At 48.0% G+C, this 24,565-nt stretch overlaps 1 protein-coding gene across 1 annotated transcript in view; it reads right to left on the bottom strand.

The window, feature by feature from the left end:
- Window positions 1-12,032: 12,032 nt before the first annotated feature.
- ITGA5 (integrin subunit alpha 5) overlaps window positions 12,033-24,565 on the bottom strand; it is a 162,046-nt gene continuing 149,513 nt past the window's right edge. Inside the window, exons 28-30 of the mRNA XM_075337176.1 lie at window positions 23,848-23,949; window positions 20,879-21,001; window positions 12,033-14,602 (exon numbers count right to left, since the gene is read on the bottom strand). Coding sequence (XP_075193291.1) covers window positions 14,519-14,602; window positions 20,879-21,001; window positions 23,848-23,949 — 309 coding nt within the window. The 3' untranslated portion in view covers window positions 12,033-14,518. The remainder of the gene's footprint in view (window positions 14,603-20,878; window positions 21,002-23,847; window positions 23,950-24,565) is intronic.

Genomic DNA, 24,565 nt, shown 5'->3' with positions numbered 1-24,565 from the left:
TCCCCGCCCGCGACACACCACTTGTTATTTTCAAGACGGGTGTAATGAAATCCAACCTACAAACGGATCAGCGGCACTCATCCAACATAAAAAGAAATCTTCTTGTTTCACCTTTAATAACCACAACCACAGGGCATCCGTGAAGAATCCGTAAAAGCACTGCGCAAAATGACCATTGTCCGGCACAGCATTCCTGCGGATACCATGTCTCCCTTCCTTCATGGCTTCCTTCATGGCTGCCCCGTACTTGCTGGTTTTAGAGGTGAAACATAGAAAAAAAATGTATGTTGCATTAGTGCCACTAATCTGCAGCTTGGAAAATGTTATAATTGTTCTTCAAATCTGTTTTTCGCAACCATATGCTGGGGAAGTACGAGTAGCGTGCGGGTCTCTGTTGCTAATAAGCGAAGCAAGAAGGCAAGCTTCGCGGTGGTTCACTGTGACGCCCTGGACCCCCAGGGTCACAGTACACTAACACCACACACACACCCCCTTCCCCGGGTAGGCGACACCAGTCAAACAAAATCCTTATTGCCACCCTCCAGGCTTGATGCCACCGCCAAGGGCCAGAGATCCAAGGGCCAGCGCCTGCGGGCAAAACGGGCTCTCCCGACACGTACACGCCGGGGAGCGGACTACCCGTGGAAAGCCATAGGAGTCAAACACACATACACAGGTGCAGGAAAACGACAGTCACCATCAACCCGTCCGGGGAGAGTGAGAACATCGCAGCTGGCTGTGGGCCCCGTCTATCCAGCCGTTTGGTTTACCAGAGACTCTGTCCTTCTGTGTCTGAGTGAGTACAACGGTGCCATCCGGCACAGCGCTGCACCGCAACGTTGCACCCGCGACCACGCTGCCTCCCCGCATCGGCACCTGCACCTATACCCTCCTCCCTACTCCCCAACCGGGGCCCCGGGACCAACAGCCCCTACCCACGGAGGGGTCCACACCTTAGCTGCTCTCTGCCACCGCTCCCGGGATCCCCCATCACCAGCAGCGGCGGTGCCCACCATCACCACAACCCGTGGGTGGCGTCACGACCGACATCCCCAAACATCCCACCACTAACCTCCCCTTTTCACTCGTGGGCGAGGAGGCGCTGCTCGAGCCCCGGGTCCGGCCCCGTGCTCGAGCCACCGAGGAGCAGAAGCACCGGACCCGAGAGCCAGTGATCCCAGACGAGCGGCGTTCCCACCCCTCCGCCCGCGACATCACCATCTTGACACTTTTGAGGAGGTAGTGGAGAAAAGAACTCTGACCTATGTGGCGATAATGAAAAATAATGCACACCTATTATATGAGCTGTTCATGAGAGAAGAGCACCTTCAGTGACCATCTAATCCTACTAAAAAGGTGTGAGAAGGAAAGGTACAGGAGATGGTTTGTGCCGACTGCTATGCGAATGTATAAATCCTTGAAGTGAAGGTGGTTTTATTATGATCTGTGAGTAACCCGTCAGAAATAATAGTAATATTTGACATTCTTCAGTCAACTCAACAGTTCTGTTTAATTAAGGAATTCATGTTCTGGTTTATGTTGCGCTGCTGTGATACTACAAGTTTCCCTTGGAATAATAAAGTGTGTAGTCTTAATAGTATATGCTGGATCCCTAACTTATTTGGACTCAGTAACTCATCGCTGTGATATGGTGGGGTTATAGGGACTGTTAGGGCAAGCTAGAGGGGAAAGGAGCAATTGCTGCGGCTGCAGATGAAGTGTTTGTGCACAGTGAGCACAATCATCACAAAAAAAAAAAAATAATAATAATTTTCTCCTTTGCCTTACCATGGCCGGTTATACCTCCCCGCGGGCTCGGCTGCGACCGCCGAGCCGCTCGGATCTGTGCTCGTACTGCGGGTGGTGGCTCGAGCCTCTCACGGACCCGGGGGTCACGTCGCTCTGCAAGGGAGTTGGCGTTACACGCAGGGACTTGGGTGAGGTGTTCCACGGCCGGGGCCGCGGTTGTTTGGTTTGGATTGTAAGTTCGAGACGCCACCCATGGGTTGTGGTGAATGGATGGACACCACCGCTGCCGTTAACTAGGCCTCCCAGGGACGGTGTTGCGCAGCTTGCTGTTGACCCCTCCGTGGGTACAGGAGTGATGGTCCAGGGGCCTGGGGGAGGTGCTGAGGCGGGGGAGCGGGTTGGACGCTGGTGCGATGCAGCGCGGTGTGCGGCCCGAAGGCACTGGTGTACTCACTCTGACACAATACACTCGAGTCTCTGGTAAACCAAACTGAGTGATGAACGGTGCCCGCAGCCGGCTGCAGCTTCTCGCGGTATAGGTTGGTGGTTTCCGCCTTTCCCCTGCACCTCTGTGTGTAAATGTTCGACTCCTATGCCTAGACACCGGTAGTACGCTCCCCGACTTGTATATGCCGTAGGAGCCCGTTTGCCTGCAGACGCTGGCCCTTTGGGTCTCTATGCCTTGGCGGTGGCTTTACCCTGTATGGTTGGGCTGTTGTCTTCTAACGGGTCTTGTGTGGGATAGGTCCTAAAGTCCAGTCCGCAATCAGTTGATTTGACTCGGCCCTGTCGGTTGGCGGCTTCTTCTGGGTCTGAGTACCCCTCCTGGTGCTCCGGTTTCCAATTTGTTCCCTGGTTCGGGGCCACCGCCCAACCTCGGTCCCTACAGTTCCACCGGCTGTAATTCCAGCTCCTGCAGGCGGCCGCCACCGTTTGCCTCCTTGCCAAAGGTGACTGGGCTCCGACCCAGCCACCGGAGTAGTCTATGGCAGGCCTGGGCGCAGGTCTGCCCTGGACTCAACCTTCCTTTTTCCCTGTCAGAACTACTCTCTTCCTCAACTTGAACTTGAGTCAGTGTCTTTCCACCTCCAGGCCTGTGAACTCCTCGGTGGGCAGAGCCAACCGCCTGGCTTCGCCCCCCCTGGTGTGGACATCAAACCTGGAGGGTGGTGACAAGGTTTTTAGCTTGACTGATGTCACCTAATCGGAAGGGGGTGTGGTGTTGTGGTGTCGGGCGCATCTGCCCCAGCTAGGCCGCAGGCGCAGCCCACTCGTTGCGGTCTGCGGTTGGGGGAGGCTCAGGGAGCGGCCGTGGAGGTCTCTCCTGTGACTAGGGAGCGGCCATACCGCAGGTCCAGGCCTCCGGAGCGTCTCTCTCCCGGCAGACCTGGGCAGGCGACGGGGCAGGCGCGGCCTGCTCGCAGGCCGCGGCTGGAGCCAGGGCAATCCGGTGCAGCGCCTGCGGGACCTCAGCAGCAGCGGGGAAGCCCCGTAAGGAACCCTCCGGCGCTGGGGGAGGTGTCCAGCCTTGGGAGCCCCCTCCACGCCGGGAGGAATTCAAGGCCGCGGCTGAGGTCGGCAGTGGTTAGTAGGCCTCAGCCTGTTAGGGGGGAGGGGCCTACTGCTGCCTGTCATCAGAGGGACCTGGAGGCTGCGGCGGGCCACGTTGGCGATGACCCTGTCGGGCGGCCTGGCTTGACTGCAGATGTGGCACAGGAGGGACGGCGGGATCCCTAGCAGGAGGTTGGTGGGCCAGGGCAGGACGGCTCTGGGTCTCAGCGGCAACCTGGTAGTCGGGAGCCAGGAGCGGCGGTGTGTGGGCCACCTGGATAGGGTGCGGGACCGACCGATCGGTGGTTACCATCGCCGATCGGACGAGTGGAGGACTACAGGCACGAGAGGTACACGGCGCCTGTGGCGGCGGCTGGACGGCAGGATTCCGGATTGACAGCTGTCGGGATCACAGCTCCTGCGCAGCTCGGTGAGTACAGTTCTGTTTTTTGTTAGTCTCCTTTTGTTAATGATGTTCCGGGTAGTGTGGTGGGTCCGGCGGGGGCTGGGATGGGGGCTCAGTGACAGGCGGCTCCGCCGGGGTTAGGAGGGATTGGGGAGGTTTTGTCGGAGGTCAGGCAGTTGTTGGCGCGCCTGGAGGGGAGTGTGAGTGCAGGAGGTTTTGCTTCAGCGTGGGTGGGATTGGGGGTCCCGAGTGTTGGGGTGGCGGCGAGTACGGCGGGGGTACGACGGGGGTCCGAGCCCGTGTCTGTTTCCGTGCAGACGGAAAAAGACAAGGACCGCATTCACTTGGATGATAAGGCGAGGGGTGAGGTTTACATGTGTTTTGAGGGGCCGCTGGGGTCGCATTTAAAAAAGGAGGTTAGGGAGAAGATTTGGAGGGATAAATATGTTGAAATCTTCTCTTTGTTGCCATTAGAGAAATTTAATTTGGACAAGCCCAAGAAAGACGACAACAAAAAAGATGAGGAGAAGCGGCGATGGCGGCTGATCCCTCAGACGTTTACAAACTGGCTGCAAGCGTTTGCAATTTTGGCCAGTGTGATAGGGGAGAAGGCGTCGGACAATTGTTCGCACCTTTTCTGCTATTTAGATTCCATAGGGGAAGCCTATAGGGTGTACGGGGGGCAGGCCTGGTTGCGGTATGACGAACAGTTTAGTCAGAGGAAAGCTATTCGGCCGTCTATAAGATGGGACCAGAAGGACATTGGGCTCTGGTTGCGGGTCATGGCACCGACTCTGTATGGGCAATCCTTTCCACGGGCGGCCGGGGCAGCAGGCCAGTGGGGGAGCTGGAGGTCAGTCGGGATCTCAAAAATCAGGGCTTTGCTGGCTCTTCAATGCGGGCCAGTGCAAGTTTGGGGAGCAGAGCAAGTTGAAGCACCACTGCTCACACTGTAATGGCACCAATCACGGGGCGGCAAAGTGTTTCCGGCGTAGCAGGGTCAAAGGAGGGCCTGGTAATTCAAAAGGGGGAGACTCCAGTGAAGCTTCAAAAGATGCTCCCTTATCCAAATAGGTTCCCAAGGAGGGAGGAGGCAGAGTTGCTGGCGAGGGGTTTGAAATTCGGTTTTTGTACTCCTTCGGGAGCGTGTCCGGGGCAGGGGTGTTTTAAGAACTTACAGTCGGCAAGCCAGCATCCAGAGGTGGTTCAGGAGAAGTTGAAAAAGGAGGTGTCGTTGGGGCGTATGGCGGGGCCTTTTCGGTCCCCGCCTTTTCCGGATCTGGTGGTTTCGCCGCTGGGGGTGGTGCCGAAGAAGGAGGCGAATAAGTTTCGGCTTATTCACCACTTGTCTTACCCGCGGTGGAGGGGGGGGGGAATCTGAATGACTGTATAGATCCTGAGTTATGCTCGGTGGTGTATGCGTCGTTTGACGAAGTGGCGGATTGGGTGCGGCAGTGTGGATGGGGGGCCCTGATGGCTAAGACGGATGTTAAATCAGCATTTCGGTTGTTGCCGCTTCATCCGGACAGTGTACGCTTGCTCAGCTGTTTTTGGGAGGGGAATTATTTTGTTGATAGGTGCCTGCCCATGGAATGCTCGTTGTCTTGTTCATTGTTTGAGGCGTTTAGTTCCTTTTTGGAGTGGGTGGTTAGGGATGTTTCGGGTTTGCAGTCTATTATTCACTATTTAGACAATTGTTTCTGCGTTGGTCCGGGGGACTCGGAGGTTTGCCAGAATTTGCTTGCGATGATGAAGTGGGCGGCTCAGCATTTTGGGGTCCCTTTGGCGCCTGGGAAGATAGAGGGTCCGGCGACATGTATTTCTTTCCTTGGGATTGTTAATGACTCCGACAGTTGGGAGTTTCGGTTAACGGCGGACAAGGTGGTGGCCCTCGGGGGTGGGGGGGGTGGGGCGGGGGGAGTGGCAAGGGCGATGAGGGTCAAAAAACTTACCCTGAGGGAGGTGCAATCGTTGTTGGGCAAACTCAATTTTGCGTGTCGGGTGATGCCAGTGGGGCGAATTTTTTCACGGCGGCCTGCGATGGCCACTGTGGGGGTGCTAGCACCTCACCATTTCGTGCGTCTGTCGGCCGACGTTAAGGCAGATTTGGGGGTTTGGGGACAATTTTTGGTGAACTACAATGGGCGGTCCCTGTTTATGGAGCCTCTGGTGGGAAATTCGGAGTTAGACCTGTTTACCGATGTGTGACGCCCTGGACTAACCAGGTCGTCCCATGCACACACGCTCCTCCCCCCCCCACCTTAATAAGGTGACAGCAGCCAAACTACAAAACCCTTGTCACCTCCCTCCGTGTTAGATGTTCAAACCAGGGGGGGGGCGGAGCCAGGCAGTTGCCTCCGCCCACAGAGGAGTTCACAGGCCCTGAGGCAGGAAGAACAGAGTAGTTCCCGGTGGGGAGCAGAGTCTAGTCTTGACAGTGAAGTGGAGAGGAGTGAAGTTCAAGGGCCGACCTGTGCCTAGGTCTGCCATAGTCTACACAGGTGTCTGGGTTGGAGCCCAGTCACCTCTGGCAAGGAGGCAGACGGTGGTGGCCGCCTGCAGGAGCTGGGATTACAGCCGGTGGAACCGTAGGGACCAGGGACGGGCGGTGGCCCGCCGGTACCGAACCAGGGAACAGATTGGAAACCGGAGCACCAGGAGGGGTACTCAGCCCGGTTGTTTCTGGGCCTCATACTGGGTCTGAGTCAAATCAACTGAGTGAGGACTGGACTATAGGACCTTTCCCACATAAGACCCGACTGAAGACAACAGCCCAACCATAGGGGTAAAGCCACCGCCCAGGCATAGAGACCTGAGGGGCCAGCGTCTGCGGGCAAAGAGGGCTCTCCTGACACATATGAAGCCGGGGAGCGGACTGCCGTTGCTCAGGCATAGGAGTCGTGATTTCTACACAAGTGAGGTGCAGGAGAAAGGCGGAAACCACCAACCTGTTAAGGGGAAAACTGCAGCCAGCTGCGGCCACCGTTCACCATCTTCTTTGGTTTACCAGAGACCCCAGCGTGTTTGTGATAGTGAGTACACCAGTGCCTTCGGGCTGCGCACCACCGCACCGACACCCCTGCACGCATCCATCCCCTCACCTCAGCACCTCCCTCGGGCCCCCGGGACCATCATCCCCCTACCCACGGAGGGGGTCAACACCAAGCTGCGCAACACCGTCCCTGGGAGTCTAGTCAACGGCAGCGGTGGTGTCCATCGATTCACCACAACCCATGGGTGGAGTCACGAACGTAAATCCCCTACAAACCACCGCGGCTCCGGCCGTGGACCTCCCCACCGAAGTCCCTACGTGTAGCGACAACCCCCTTTCAGACGTGACCCCCGGGTCCGTAAAGAGCTCGAGCCACCCACTGACGAGCACGGATCAGAGCGGCTCGGCAGCCGGCCGAGCCCCGGGGCGGGACAGATGCCCTGAAGGTCAGGGCTTTGGGGCCTATCTTGGAGGGAAGTGGTGTGCGGAGCAATGGCCAGAGGTTTGGCGGGGCTGATGAAGAATTTAGCGCTGTTGGAAATTTTTCCGATTTTGGTGGCGGTGACGCTGTGGCGGGAGCATTTTCGGAACAGACGGGTGAGGTTTTACTGTGACAACATGGGGGTCGTGTTAGCGATTAACAATATCTCGGCTAATTCCCCTCCGGTGATTAGGGTTTTGCGGAGATTGGTGTTTGCCTGTTTGTCCATTAATGCTTGTGTATCTGCGTCGCATGTGCCGGGGGTGCTGAATTCTATTGCTGACACACTCTCTCATTTCCAGTGGGACTACTTCAGGGAATTGGCGCCGGGGGTGATGGCCGTAGGATTGAAGTGCCCTCCCGAACTCTGCAGTGTGGTATGAGGACATTTGATCAAAGGATCGTTGGCAGAGGCAACTTGGGCGGCTTATCAGCAGGCTTGGCAACAATGGGAGGCTTGGGTTCAGTCTTTTGGTTTGATTCGGTCGGTGAAGGATTAGGTAGGCGTGTTGCTCTTGTGGTTCGGGCGGTGGTCGGCATGGGGTTCGTCCCAGGCGAAGATGGGTCGGGTGGTAGCGGGCCTGGCCTTTGGGTTAAAGTTGCGGAACAGGCCGGATTTGCCAAAAACCTTTTTGGTGCGGCAGGCGTTGAGGGGTTTTCGCCGGGGGCGGAGTAGTGTAGATAGGAGGCAGCCAGTGTCCTTTGCTCTTTTGGAGCGAGTGGGGGCCCACGTGAATATGGTGTGTTCGTTGGTTTTTGAGGTTATTTTGTTTCGTCTGGCGTTTTCTTTTGCGTTTGTTGGAGCGCAACGGATAGGGGAGTTGGTGGCGGTTAGTCGGTAAGGTTATGGGGGGATCCAGGCGCGGGACGTGCTTTTATTTGACACTAGTGTGGAATTTTGGCTTTGGAGGTCCAAGACAGATCAGCCCGGCAGAGGACGGCATGTGATGCTGGGTATGGTGGCTGAGTCGGTAATGTGTCTGGTGCGGTGCTTGCGGGAGTTTAGGAGGTTGGGACCACGGGTCGATGGGCCGTTGCTTTGTCACGAGGATAGTTCGTTCTTGTCAAATTAGCAGTTTTGGGCAATTTTTCGGAGGTGTGTGGAGGGTCTTGGCCTGGATCCTGGTTGTTATGCGCCTCATTCTTTTAGGATTGGAGCGGCGACGGAGGCGGCTGTGTGCGGGTTGAGTCCGGAAGTAGTACGGATGATAGGACGGTGGGAATCCAGGAGATATTTGAGTTATGTGCGCCCGTAGTATGGTTTGCAATGTGGGGAGTTGTTAGATCTGTTGGGTTAAGTTATGGTACTGTGATGTTTTGTTGTCTTCTTTTGCAGGGGACCTTTCCCGTTTGTTCTGGATATTGGGCCACTCCTTTGTGCACTGAGCAGCGATCCGAGCGGACATTCGTTTGGATGGGCGTCACCCTGGCTTTGCACGAAGTGCGGCGATAATCCGGTGGTTGGGTTTCCGGGGCATGCGGCGGATGCGGGTGTTGCCCGAGGTGCTCAGGGCGATGCAACTGGATCGGGCGCCAGCTATTCTGGTCTTGCATGTTGGGGGGAATGATGTAGGGATGGTGGCGGGCCAGGAGTTGATCAGGGATATCAAACATGATTTACTTCGGCTGTGGGTTTCTGTGCCAGGAGTTCGGACGGTCTGGTCAGAGATTGTCCCGAGGCGGACGTGGCGTAGAGCCCGGTCGGTGGAAAGGTTGAACAAGACCCGTATAAAAATCAATCGGGCTATTTCAGCCTTTGTGGTGAGGAATGGGGGTGTGGTGGTCCGTCACTTTGACTTGGAGGAGGTTGATCAAGATTACTGGTTGGCGGATGGGGTTCACCTGAATACAGTGGGAATGGATTCATGGCCTTTGGGGATTCAGGAGGATATTGAGCAGGCCATGGCATTGTCCGGTGCGGGGGGGGGGGGGGGGAGGGGTCCTCGAGGTTTGAGGGGGTCAAAGCGCTCTCGTTGTGGCGGTTGGTGGGTTCCTCGAAGTTGGTGAAAATTGGATTGGGGGGTCCCAATGGAGGGGGAACCCCCCGTTAATTTACTGGTTTGGGGAGTGGTCTGGTGATCATGGAGGAACGTCGGCTTGGTGGGGTCGGTTCCCGTGTTTGGTGGTTTAACCCTTCCCCCTCATATTTGTTTGGCACTCCCGAGTTGGTGGTTGCGGCTGGGAGTAATAGGGTTTAGGGGGAAGGTAAGATCGGAGTATTGGGTGATCACCAGATTGTTTGAGCTTCGAGGACCATAACCTTCTTTATAAATGTTATTGTAAGTTATGTTTAAATAAAGGCTGCTGTGGCCATTTCATCCATTTATGTGTCTGTGGTCATTTCAATAAGGGGGTTAAGCTATTCGGGGTGGGGGTATGGTAGCAGTATAAGGGGTCACAGGGACTACACTATGCCAACGTCATGTCACTTTCAATCTTTTGACAGCGGCATTTACATCACAGCAGAGGACGCATCACTTTATGCACCAATAAGTGCACCCGTGACGCGATCATGGAGTGCTGAAGATTCTGACTGCGGTTCATAACCTGCTGCCCCCCCCAAAAAAGAAAAACCTAAGAAAAAATAAATAACTTTCTTTTAGCACTAATCAACGGTGATTGGGGGGGGGGGGGGGAGGGAGAAAAAGGTAAGACGACTGTATAGATGCTGCCTACTACTTTATAGAATTACTAAGTACACAATTTTGCCATGTGTAACGACTTATGCAAATTAAATAAAATAGAAGTAATTTCTTAAAAATAAAAAATGCTGGAGTGGTGCTTTAAATGACAGTCCCCTGGCCTCTGTCATATACTCACTTTGTACAAGTCTATGAGAGCCTCGTTCTGGCTCTCACACAGATACACTGAGACCTTGTGACATAACTTCTGATTTTTGGCCACTGAAAAGTTACGGGCACAAGATGGCACTGTGGGACCAGAGCGACGTAGGAAGAAGAATAAGCTGCTGGAAGGGGAGTATATGACAGGGGGCTTAGCTTTAAAGCACTACTCCGAGACTTAAAGAAAAAAACAAAAACGCTGGAGTGGTATTTTAAAGCAAATATTGCACAGGACAAGCATTTATAACTGCAAGTGAAAAATGATTCCGGGTCTATGTGGCAATTTGGTTCTAGAAATCCAACTATAAGCAACTGAGAAATTCCCATACAGGGATTGTCTGTAAACTTAAACCCCTAAAAAAAGAAAAACGTTCCATTAACAAACCTAGAAGAGAAGTGATGAAAAGAAAAAGAAGAGCAACAGGGTTTAAAATAGAAAATCCTGCCATGGAAGCAGCATTAGGATGCAGCGACAGCTGAGATAGCACATTGCTGTCAGAACAGAGATATATTGGATGGAGCCTGCATTCAGCGGAAGAATGTGTCACTATGACCAGTACTGTAAAACAAGGAAACAACCAGAGACCATTGTATTTTAGACATTTTATTACAGTAGGATACCCCTGAGAAAGGCAGCCAACCCCCCTCATAACACACAGACAATTCATAATCAATCCTTTTGGGTGTCTAGTCACCTCCGTTTCTAATAGCTCAGCTCATACCAGTCTGATCCAGCAGAAAAGGAGCCAACAGGAATCATCCCTAGGATAAAATGATGAAAGGAAATAGAAATCTAAAAAAATCACCCAATATGGGAGAAAAAGAAAAAAAAAAAGGGTTAAAAAAAAAAATTAAAAAAAAAGGACACAGGAGTAATATTCGTAACGGCACAAACAGAAATCTTTTTGAAGAGCTGACAATTGTACAACCAGATAAGGACACTCTGAGAACATGAGCCCACACGGGGTTGGCTATAAATGGAGAGAAGCAGAATTGCATAGTGTGAGATTAATAACTTTGCTTCAAGGCAGCTACAGTGTAGGTAAGAGCAGGGTCAGCCCGACCACTAACAGGACTGGGCCATTTTATTTTTTACATATCTCCGTAGCGTGGGCACCATGTATGGAGGACTTTACTTCTCTGTGTTTTAGAAGCAATGGTAGCGCTAAGGTTTTTTTATACACTACTCAATTAGGTTTTTTTAGGTCTATACAACATCTAAAGTCTTTGGATAAATTCCTTTATACTTTACTACCCCAGAACCTCAAAGTCAAAGGAACTATATTCTTAGTAGATCTGTAGGTAACCTTGTAGGACACACTTATTAAAGGGAACCTGTCAGGTCCCATATGCATTCTAACCTAGAAGCAAAGTGATGTATGGCCTAGTAACCCCCCTTCCTACCCATCCCTGTGTTGTAATAGTATGTAATAGGAACGTATAAAAAAAAAAAAACAACAAAAAAACGTTTTATTACTTACATGTTCCCTATGTAAATGATCAGACGCACTAGTCCCCTGGGTTTCGCATCACCCTGTGGGCGTTTGCGTGCTTGGCGTGATACCATGGATTTACATGAGTGACGTCACCATCACTCCTTGAGATCCCACAGCCTTGTTATCCAGGAGCTTGCTTCTCGGCTTCAGACGTACTCTGCGCCTGCTCAGAAGACTCCTGCGGTTCCAACCATGCACAGAGTACGTCTGAAGCAGACAAGCAAGCACCCAGATAACAAGGCTGCGGGAATGGCAAGTGCGCACATGCGGGATCTCAAGGAGCGACAGTGACGTCGCTCATGTAAATCCATGGTATCACGCCCACAGGGGCGTGATACTATGGAAAGCATGCAAACTTCCACAGGACAATGCGACGTTCAGGGGGCTATAGCCTCTGCTCATTTACATAGGGAAAATGTAAGTAATAAAACATTTTTATACATTCATATTCCACACTATTACAACACAGGGATGGGTAGGAAGGGGTTACTGGGCCACACATCACTATGCTTCTAGGTTAGAACACACATGGAACCTGACAGGTTCCCTTTAAAGGACAACCTGAAGAGTGGAGGAGATTTTTAACCAAACGCATCCCCACACTGGAAATTGACATACTGTGGATTTCAAATCAGTGGCGAGGCGTGGTTAATGCCGACGCTCACTGTGCACTAAGCAATGGCTGAAGCTGTGCCAGCTCCACTCCGATGACTGAAAGCCCAAGGCTGCAGGGAGGAATAATGTTTATTTCCTCCCAGCAGCAGAGCTCTCCATGTGGGTGCCATGGAGCTTCAAAATGCTAATAACCTGAAGATTAATAATTTTGTGGTTTTGTTTTACAACATAGGCTAACGTGTCGGGACTACTACACAGTGTATGCTGCACATTTCCATTACCGATTTCACCCCAGGCGATACATAGGATGACATCCATGACAAATTAACATGTAACTCACATGGATTTTGCTACAGGTTCTTATATTCTTGCACAGTGGTAAATCAATGTCCCGTGTGGATGCATTCTCTGTCTACTGTAGGTTGGCCTACTTTTTGGCCCACTAAAGCAGGCAAAGGAAAAATATAGTTCAACACAGCAGTGCAAAAGCAGAATTTTTTTTAAGTTAAAAAGGGGCCCATTTGGTTGTGTATAAATGTTATAAATTTAAAGTAGACATCTATAGAAACTTTATTTTCTTGCCACATTTTAAAAAAGGATAAGCTGGTAACCTAAATCTGTATTAAAAACTTGACCAAGCTTTACACTACACCTAGTTTTGCCAGCTGCCAGTGACAAACCCAGCTCCTCCAGTGCCTCAAAAGTCGCTAATAAAAAAAAAAGAAAAAAACCCAGATTTGTCATCACAGGTAATGTGCAAATTCTGCCACAAAAGTGGTTGAGAATAAAACAAAATAAAAAAAAAAAACATTAACAATACATACACAGAATAGCCAACCCCATATTCCACTTCATACGCATTACATAGTTAAAAAAAAAAAAAAAAAAATTATAAAAATAGCTAAAAACACATTTATTGCACTTGCAACACCTTTTAAATATCAGCAAAGCCCTTGTGTCCACGTGTTTAACACTTAATGGTATGGAACCAAGCAACACAGAAAAGCACCAGGATGCACGACTGACTGTTCAAGCAATGCAGTGGTCATGAGAGTCTTTACAAAAAGAGCAGAAATCAGTGCTCAGCCAGGTTTATGGCCAACCTGCTGCAATATATTTATAAGGCACTTGTAATCTTTGGTATGAAGTCCGATTAGTCTTAGAAAGGTTAATTCTTTGGGGTTCTTGGTACATTACATATAAATATATATCTCTCTTAAATACTGACTGCCTGGTCCTCTAACCAAGTCTTTACCTTTCGCATCTGCCCAAAGCTGTAGGGCTTCAGACTGACGCACCATCCCCGATACTTCATAATTCTTCGGCTATATATTAGCCTACGACATGTATTTACTGAGCATTGCTACTCTAAAAACCTCCCCGTGTCATCTTCATTCACACCCACCATGATTGAGGATCTTAGCACCATCAGAGAAGCATCACCTTGTAAATGCACTTTACCTAGTCTTAGCCTAGACCTTTTGGCCATATCTTTTGGCAAATTAAATTTCATAAGATTCTAATGGATAGGACATAAACTGTATACATCTTAAAAAAGGAGCCACAAGTGATAATCGTGACCCCAGTGGCCGATAAGGCACAGGATTTGGAAGAAAATTTTTTTGTGATTGTGTGTGAAACTTTCAATTCATCGTATTTAGAATGAGATTTTGGGTTCCACAAAGCGTGAGCGTCACCAATGTGCCTGTGTCACAAGAAGATCACTGCTGCTATTTTCCTATATCTTCCACATAGCAGCGCATAGATTATGTGCTAAAAGCTCAATAAGTTAAACTTTCCTTTAAGAAACAATTTTCAGCTCAATTAAAAGAATTTTTCATCCAATATCAAAACGGTTCCTCGGTTTCCATCTTTACATATAAAGTCACTTTTTTTCTGGGAATGAGAGCCCTATCTTGAGCAGAGAAGTAATACTTAATGCTGAGGGAGGCAGCTTGTGGTGATGTCCAAAGGCAACTTCATAAGAGAACCAAAAAAGATCAGGTGATAACCAGCACCAAAACAGTGGTTAGGGTCAAGATGGACCAGGACAGTTTTCCACCTACATTCTTGTTTTGGACGGGTTTGAGGGAAGTCCGGATTTTGGTTTTGTCTTAAATAAAAAAACACCTGTCCTCACCATTGACCTCAAGTAGTTCACCTTCAGTAGAAGCCTGAGTGGTTCAGTCATATTTTCCCTGTGGTAACAGGTCCATTCAAAACAAGCACAAGTTGTGAAATTCATAGGTCAGGTTTGTCTCCCTCCTTCCCAGACGATGTAGTGTCAACTTTAGAAAATAAAAAAAAGAAAAAGCCATGACTGTTCTTTCACCTTCCCTTTCGAAGATTCTTTGGCAGTGCAAGGGACGAGGCTGTAGGCGCAGTCTAGGCCTCTGAGGCAGCCTGAGGTTTGAGTTCAGCTTTTTCCATAGCGGTTCCATATGGCAAGGAGCGTTTAAAGAAGCCAAGCTGTGCAGAAACCACAAATATGAAGGGTTACAATTGTAGATAAATCAGATTTATAAAGACAGATTATAAATATCCTCATAAATAAAATAGAATGAACAGTGAATAGGACAGAATTCAGCAGCGGGAGCATTAAAGTAGTCTTCGTTATAGATGAAGTAAATGTACTTGTTATGGAAGGATTTCATTTTAGTGTTTAAAAGGTTCATTGTCTAGGGTACCATTCAACTCTGTGGGGAAGGAAGGTGGGCAGTCTCCGAGGCAAGGAGTGCAGCACTTTAAAGCTCTTTGCTGTAGAGCTTTAAAGCACTGCTCTGAGGCTGGATGGATTCCTGGATTTGACCTGCTCCAGTGTTCCTGCAGTCTTCCTACACTGTAGATTTAAAGTTGCCTCTGCTTGCAGCATTGGAGAATGCAAAGTTCAAGACAGAAACCATACTGCTGGACAGAATTAAAACCACCCTGTAAAAGGGACTCACTGCAAACAAGGCCTGTCCACATGTCTACAAGTTGTAGGGCCTGCATCTCTCTCCAGCACTGGGGTCCCCCGATCCACCATTCCAAATGGTGCTCCAGTGACTGGAGACATGGCCACTTATCTTTTAGAGAGCTATGGCATACCATGTGGATATGTAATCTTTAATAGATGGACAGTCACGTCACCTGTCACCATTTTTAATGGTGGATTAGCAGACCCCAGTACTGGAAAGATATGCCACCCATGCATCTTTTAGCATGTGGCAATGCCATACACACACACACACACACACACACACACACCTTTATAAGACGCACTTTTGTTCCCCCAAATTTTGGGGGAAACTAGGGGGTGCGTCTTATAACCCGAATATACGGGGGGGGGGGGGGGGGGTGTATATATCATACATACATACAAACATACACACACTGCAGGGTCCAGGGGAGGTGGGGGCAGCTCTGGAGCGCTGCTGGGGGTAGGTGAACGCTGTGGGCGGCAGCGTTGGATCTACTGCTCCCGCTCATATAATATGCACAGCCGCTGTCCATCACCATGGTGCTGAAATCGCACCGCAGTTACGGGCTGGGGCAGCAGTGCATATTATACGAGCCTGCGCCCCCCTGTGATCGCACATGCCCCCCCCTGTGTTAGATATGGCCCCCATGCTGCTGGTCATCCTAAAATAAAAAAAGCTTTACTTACCCCCTCCAGCGTTTCTCCCCGATGTCCCTGATTCCACTGTGATCAGGCACGCAGAGATGAAGTCACTCTGCTGTGCCGATCACATGACCGGCACCAAGAACCAGGAAGTGGAGGAACAGAAGCACGGAGGGAGACAGGAGGGAGATCAGCGCTGGAGGAGGTAAGGAAAGAGTGTTTTATTTTTACTATGGGCAGCGGCATGTGGGCGATATCTAACACAGGGGAACGTGTGCAATCCATAGGGGGCCATAGGCAGCACAGGGGAACTTATGCAATCCATAGGGGGCCATAGGCAGCACAGAGGGACGTGTGCAATCCATAGGGGGCCATATGCAGCACAGGGGAGTGTGTGCCAGCACAAGGGGGCTATATTCAATATAAGGGGGCCATATCCAGATTAGGGGGGCTAATTTTAGGATGGGGGGCTATGAGGGACATATACCCTATATGATTTGTTAGACGGACACTGGCATTATAAGATGGACCCCATTTAACATTTAAAAAAAAAAAAATTCTCTTTTCCTTCACCAAATTTGGGGGTGAGTCTTCTAATCAGGTGCGTCTTATAAAGCGAAAAATACGGTATATACACAGAAAATGGAAGAGATCCAGCAAATAGTTGGGAACTCCAGGTGGCATAAAACTTGTGTGTGAACAATTAAAAATGACAGTGGTGAAGACAGAATAACTGCAGGACAAATGCATCCATGCTGTATTTATTCTATGTCTTCAGCTCTGTCATATTTTTAATTTTTCACAAACTTTTTTTGCCACCTGGACTTCCTGACTATTTGCTGGATCTCTTCCATTTTCTGCATTGCCTAGGACCTGCTCCCGGTGTGAATCAGTGCATTACAAGGGGAAACAAGAGTAATTACTCTGTTCAGATCTTGGATGGGTGAGCTGGTCTACACATCCATTGTTCCATAATATAAAAAAAATAATCATATATATATATTATAACTAAAATGGGATTAAAGATATAATCCATGGACCGAAGCTAGACCATTTTTGATAGAAACAGCCATGTTTTTTTAATCCTACAAAAACACAACACCCTTTTGAATATTTAATTAGTAGTTGGGGACTACAAGAGAGTTTGTTTTAATTATATTTTTTCTAGAATTGAGAGTTGATAGTCGTCCTATCCGATAGCTTCCTAGCTCGGGCGCACCTCTCAGTGGCGTCAACTGCTCTTGCAACAACGACCCGACACGACTAATAGTGGAAGCATTTTGTCGTAACTGAAAGTTTAAAGGGAAGGTGTCGTCAAAACAAAAAAAAAAAAAAAGATTCCAATAACTGAAAAAATGTAAAGTAATAATGTTTTAATGTTTAGTTTAAATATTTTTTTTTAATTGAGCAAAATAAAAAAAAAAAATGAAAAAGTTTGATATTTTCCACTGTTAAACACTAGGGGGAGCAGCTACTGAAATCCTACTGAATTTCCACTGTAGAAAAAGCTCAGATTACAGCCTGCAGTAAAGTGGGCGGAGTCTGCTCTCCTGTGTGTGGTGGCACGCCTCCCCTCTCCTAATCTGAGTGTTTACAACAGATAACAGAGAATGACATGTAGGGACACAATGCACAGCCATTTTGTTGGTGACCAGAAATGTCTAAAGTGTCACCAAGGACAGCAGGAGTATCACACAGGACAGGATTAGATACATGGCCCTGCAGACAGTATCACACAGGATAGGATTAGATACACGGCTCTGCAGGAGTATCACACAGGACAGGATTAGATACATGGCCCTGCAGACAGTATCACACAGGATAGGATTAGATACACGGCTCTGCAGGAGTATCACACAGGACAGGATTAGATACATGGCCCTGCAGACAGTATCATACAGGAGAGGATTAGATGCACAGCAGTGCAGACCATATCACAAAGCAGCGGATTAGATACAGCTCAGCAGACAGTATCACACAGGAGAGGATTAGATACACAGCTCAGCAGACAGTATCACACGAGAGGATTAGATACACAGCAGTGCAGACCATATCACAAAGCAGAGGATTAGATACAGCTCAGCAGACAGTATCACACAGGAGAGGATTAGATACACAGCTCAGCAGACAGTATCACACAGCAGAGGATTAGATACACAGCTCAGCAGACAGTATCACACAACAGAGGATTAGATACACAGCAGTACAGACCATATCACAGAGTAGAGGATTAGATACACAGCTCAGCAGACAGTATCACACAGGAGAGGATTAGATACACAGCTCAGCAGACAGTATCACACAGCAGAGGATTAGATACACAGCTCAGCAGACAGTATCACACGAGAGGATTAGATACACAGCAGTGCAGACCATATCACAATGCTGAGCTGTATCTAATCCTCTGCTGACAGTATCACACAGGAGAGGATTAGATACACAGCTCAGCAGACAGTATCACACAGGAGAGGATTAGATACACAGCTCAGCAGACAGTATCACACAGCAGAGGATTAGATACACAGCTCAGCAGACAGTATCACACAGGAGAGGATTAGATACACAGCTCAGCAGACAGTATCACAGAGTAGAGGATTAGATACACAGCAGTGCAGACCATATCACAGAGTAGAGGATTAGATACACAGCTCAGCAGACAGTATCACACAGGAGAGGATTAGATACACAGCTCAGCAGACAGTATCACACAGCAGAGGATTAGATACACAGCAGTGCAGACCATATCACAGAGTAGAGGATTAGATACACAGCTCAGCAGACAGTATCACACAGGAGGATTAGATACACAGTTCAGCAGACAGTATCACACGAGAGGATTAGATACACAGTTCAGCAGACAGTATCACACGAGAGGATTAGATACACAGCAGTGCAGACCATATCACAAAGCAGAGGATTAGATACAGCTCAGCAGACAGTATCACACATGAGAGGATTAGATACACAGCTCAGCAGACCGTATCACACAGGAGAGGATTAGATACACAGCTCAGCAGACCATATCACACAGCAGAGGATTAGATACACAGCTCAGCAGACAGTATCACACAGGAGAGGATTAGATACACAGCTCAGCAGACCGTATCACACAGCAGAGGATTAGATACACAGCAGTGCAGACCATATCACACAGCAGAGGATTAGATACACAGCAGTGCAGACCATATCACACAGCAGAGGATTAGATACACAGCAGTGCAGACCATATCACACAGCAGAGGATTAGATACACAGCAGTGCAGACCATATCACACAGCAGAGGATTAGATACACAGCTCAGCAGACCATATCACAGCAGAGGATTAGATACACAGCAGTGCAGACCATATTACACAGCGGAGGATTAGATACACAGCTCAGCAGACAGTATCACACGATAGGGTTAGATACAAAGCCGTGCAGACAGTATCACACAGGAGGATTAGATACACAGCTCAGCAGACAGTATCACACAGGAGAGGATTAGATACACAGCTCAGCAGACCATATCACAGCACAGGATTAGATACACAGCAGTGCAGACCATATTACACAGCGGAGGATTAGATACACAGCTCAGCAGACAGTATCACACGATAGGGTTAGATACAAAGCCGTGCAGACAGTATCACACAGGAGGATTAGATACACAGCATAGCAGACAGTATCACACAGGAGAGGATTAGATACACAGCTCTGCAAACAGTATCACACAGGAGATTAGATACACAGCTATGCAAACAGTGTCACACAGGATAGGATTAGATACACAACCCTGCAGACAGTATCACCGGTACACACACAGGTACTCATATGCAGTGGCGCGCACACACACACACACACACACACACACACACACACACACACACACACAGCAGAGCGCAGAGCCGGGTGAGCTGCGGCGGCGGCCAGAGCCGGGTGAGCTGCGGCGGCGGCCAGAGCCGGGTGAGCTGCGGCGGCGGCCAGAGCCGGGTGAGCTGCGGCGGCGGCGGCCAGAGCCGGGTGAGCTGCGGCGGCCAGAGCCGGGTGAGCTGCGGCGGCGGCGGCCAGAGCCGGGTGAGCTGCGGCGGCGGCCAGAGCCGGGTGAGCTGCGGCGGCGGCCAGAGCCGGGTGAGCTGCGGCGGCGGCCAGAGCCGGGTGAGCTGCGGCGGCGGCCAGAGCCGGGTGAGCTGCGGCGGCGGCCAGAGAGGGGGCTTGGGAGAACGGAGGGATAGGGTGTCATCGGAGACTGTAACAAGCGGAGGGGAGGGGCGGCGGCCCGTACTCACACATTTCGGCGGGTGACAGGGGTAAAGTGGAGCAAACAGCACACGCTGTGAGCTCCACAATAATGGAGCTGAACTCCTCCCTCTTGTGTTCTGGACAGCCCAGGGGGCGCGTCCACGTCACAGCAGACGCCCACTGAAACGTATGGCAAGGGGTCGGAGCCCGACTATCAGTCTATGCACAGGGGCTGCCATAAAGGAAGGAGTTACTGTCGTTACACACACGGCAAATCCAGCATGGCAGCCCCCAGTGCCTCCAGTAAAATAAGAATTACATAGAAACTAAATAAGCTGCGATTTTAATTTTGTATTAGAAATACTTGATTTCATAATCACTATTTTTAATACAAAAATAAAAAACCGCGATACCTTCCCTTTAAGAGGACCTGTCACGAATGGCCAATTTTTGCTCTTATTTTAGTGCTTCAGCTCCGATAAGTATTCCATTTTATGGAATGCAGAAAGGAGCAGTGGGAATAAAATAGAAGCAAAACTTGGCCAATATTGAGATGGGGACAGGTGCTCTTTAAAAAAAAAAAAAAAAAAAAAAAGGGGGTGGTCTCACTTCAAGATATGTTTTGTATCGTTTCCCATTGGAGTCCATAGGGCTTGAAAGATGTCAAGTTTATTTTTTTTGAAAAAGCAGTTTTTATTTTCCTTTTGGGGAATCCCCTTTGCTCAAAAGGGTACGCAGTGTATGATGTTCTTCGTTTTGTGTGGCCTGGTCTGTACGACTGGTAACAATAGTTTGAGATACAACATTCTGTTCCTTTATATGTTAAATATAACATACGCCCTCTTTACCCTTAAACTTTTTACAATTAGGAAAAAAATTTAATGTCCCCTATATCATAGTACTAAGTGTTTGTATGAACTTACCTTATACAAAACATATATAAGTAAGGCCAGCAGCAACAGACCAATTAGGATGGCCAGTATTATGATCCATAGAGGAACACCATAACTACTCTCTGGTTTCAGCCAGTGAATGGTTGTATTGACCTATAAAAAAAAAAAAAAAAAAAAATAGTTATGTAACTGTATTAAAATAAAAGTTTTATAGCCTTAAAAAAAAAGGGAGAGAAAAAAAACCAAAAACTTCCAGAATGATTTTTACACAGAAAAAAATAATGTGATCTATACCAAATTGAACTCCGTGATTTCAAATATTAACTCAGAATTTGACTGACAAGTCTCGATTTTAAGCTAAAGATGCAAAGTCTATTGATTTATAATATTAATGCATTTATATATTGGAAATATTCCATCGGACATGCCCAGGTACTCAGACAGGTCTATCGGCTGACGTCAGCAGTAATTATATAAGGTAAGCTGGTCAGAGCTCGATAACGTGATCTATTATAGTGCCATCAGTTTTGAAACTCAAGCTGGATAGACCCAAATGTGTGAATGATCCGGACAATTTCTGCTACATATGTGACAAATACACAACTGATCAGCGCAAAAAAATCGGACAATGCGTATTGCTTCCAAGTATTACTTGGACTGTAATTGGAGATCAAGAAAAAACCTGGGCACCTCGTAACTGTTATTCTGAGCCAACGCAGTGGTTGACTGGTAAAAGAGTCTCAATTGCTTTTCACGTGCCGAAGGTTTGGTGTGAACAGAAAATCACATTGCATGACTAAAATCGCCAAATATTCAAGCCAAAAATTGTGTATGCCAATTGTGAGTTTGCTTTTAAACCAGTACAATGTACTTCAGGTGAACTCATTGAAGTTAATGCCGGATTACCAGAATATCAGTGCTAAAGAGAAGTGAGGGTTAATGCCGCGCTGTTGCCAAGGAGGAGGAAAAAATTGTTGATTTGCTAACAAAAACGTTTTATTTCATATGTCAATGCGTTTCAGGGCTCAAGTCCCCTTCTTCAGGACCAAAACAAAAGAAAAAAAACCCCAAAATTTATCGTTGATTTTTCTTCCGTTTTGGTACTGAAGGGGATTTGAGCCCTGAAACACATTGACCTATGGAATAAAACATTTTTGTTATCCAATCAACAATTTTTTTTTTCCTTCTTGGTGCCAGCGCACTTCTCTCTAACACTTCTCCTGCTATGGGGGACCTGCAGCAGCCGCCATTGTCTTTATGCTTGCTTGGTGGTTGTGACTTTCACAACCTTATAAAAAGGTGAGTGTAAACATTTACAGACCGCCATTTTAATATCTGATAAGACCCTATTTGTGCTTCTTGTCCTCAGCTGTTATATCTGGATTACCGGATTAGACGTGCACATGCGGTTCTGGTTCGTTTTCATGCCAGGAGATGCAGATTTGGTGAAGAAATGTCTGCAACCAAACATGTGCACATCTAATCTGGTATTGACTTCATTGAGTTCATGGCTGTGGTTCCCATGGTACTCCAGCTGTGACCTCAGGAGAACTGACCTAAGGTGAATTCAATATACTCAACTGAGGCGAGTTCACTACATCAACTTCAAACCTGTCTTGACTCGGTTTTGGTGAGTTTTTCTGCCAGGAGATGCAGATTTGATGCAGAGATTTCTAAAACCAAATACTCAACCTGCCCACATTTCCTAATCCAGCATACTTCAATGAGTTAACCTGAGGTCAGGGTCACAGCTGCAGCTCTGTCAGTGTGTCCCTGACACCACAGTGAGCAGTCAAGTTTTCTAATGTGACCGCGTACTGCGGCTTCAAATGTTGCAGAGCCAGATTGTCGTGGGACATTGTCATGTGGATTACATCAGACCTGCAGGGGTGTTTTAGGGGTTAATAAATTGGAGATCGAGAAGTTTTTTTTTTTTTTAATAATCACAGTTGTCATTAACCCCTTGTATTACCCGGATTGCCACCACACCAGCGCAATTGGGATTACCTGGGTAAAGAGGTGGAATTGGCGCATCTAATGGGTGGCTATTTTTAGGCTGGGGGAGGGCCCAAAAACCATGGGCATCCCACTCCTGAGCCACCAGCTGTCCGCTTTATCTTGACTGTGTATCAAGAGTGGGGGGCACCGCACAATGTTTATTATTTAATTTTTCTTTATTTTTTACTTTTTTTTTTAAAAAAAACATATGGGGTCCCTTGTGTTTTGATACAGTCAAGATAATTCACACAGCTGGGGATTGCAGCATGTAGCTGTCTGCTTCATCTGTGCTAGGTTGCAAAATATGGGGGACCCTACCCATTTTTATTGCACACTCCACTTCAATACAGCTAATCTGACTGCAATCATAGACAGTCACTGCGGGTAGGCGGGAAAAGCAGGACTGCATATTCATAAGGATTAACGAGCGGACCAAGAAGCAGTGTTAAAGCCGCGGGGAAACTCCATAAGTGTAATTCTCCTGCTTTAATGCCTACACGTTTTTTGGTGGGGTTTTTTTCTCCTCCTCGTCAACTGCACCTCCCAATCACAGTAATGCCAGTAGCAAAGATGGCTATAGCATTATTGTGACTGTCAAGCAATCCCAGCATGTTTAGTGGCTAAAAAAAAAAAAAAAAAAAATATCAGACGCCAAACATGTGGAGAGGGAACACGAAACTCACAAGGCAAATACCAAAAAGCTCGACAAGTAACTGCTATCGTGAATGCTGTACTATTCATGCGAGTAACGAATAGTAGCAAGTAGATTAGTTTATTACTACTCCGCACCAACCATTAATGTGGAGAGTGAAGATCCAGTCACAGGAGAATACGTCAGTCTAGAAATGGCTTGCTGCTAGAGATTACAGCTGATTACAAGAGGTTGTAGAAGCTGGATGATCAGCTTTCAATTAGAAAAGGGAATTTCCGCCTTCAACTAATCTGAACTTGTATTAAAATTACTCTTAATTCTAATATTTGATCAACTTTTTCCAACTTACGTGATATGTTCCTTGAGGATAGGATTCAGGTAGAATTTTGTAAGGAAGTCTATGAATTTGATATGATGCATCACACTGCAGTGCAAAGCCTTGATTCTCGTTCTGGGGGGGGGAACAAAAATAGAAATTAAACAAAAAAAAACAAAAACAAAACAGAATCAAAAAATTGATAATTGCAAGTTAAGAAATATACAATTAACATTACATTTACAGAGCTACAATATGTGCTACTAATGAAATGTGGCAACGCTAATATAAAATATATACAGTCATGTCCAAAAGTGGTGGCACCCTTGAAATTGTTCCAGAAAATTAAGTATTTCTCTCCGAAAATTATGGCAATTACACAAGTTTTGTCATATACATGTTTATTTTCAGTGTGTGTACAGGAACTACACAAAACATAAGGACAAAAAAGCAAAGTGAACATTATTTCACACAAAACCCCCAAAATGGACCAGACAAATCTGCTGGCACCTTTCCAAAATTTTGGGTAAACAACTATTACAAGCATGTGATGCTCATTGAAATCCCCTTGTGGCAAGTAACAGATGTGGGCAATATGAAAATCAATACCTGAAAATCATACCAGGTAAAAAGGAGAAGTTTACTCAATCTTTGCATTTTGTGTTCCACACTAAGCATGGCGAGCAAAGAAGAGAACTGTCTGAGGACTTGAGAACCAAAATTGTTGAAAAATATCAACAATCTCAAGGTT

The sequence above is a fragment of the Anomaloglossus baeobatrachus genome, chromosome 2, assembly GCF_048569485.1.
Source record: "Anomaloglossus baeobatrachus isolate aAnoBae1 chromosome 2, aAnoBae1.hap1, whole genome shotgun sequence".
Classification (NCBI taxonomy): domain Eukaryota; kingdom Metazoa; phylum Chordata; class Amphibia; order Anura; family Aromobatidae; genus Anomaloglossus; species Anomaloglossus baeobatrachus.
The sequence above is the reverse complement of the archived record's forward strand: the minus strand, read 5'-3'. Positions and strand labels throughout refer to the sequence as shown.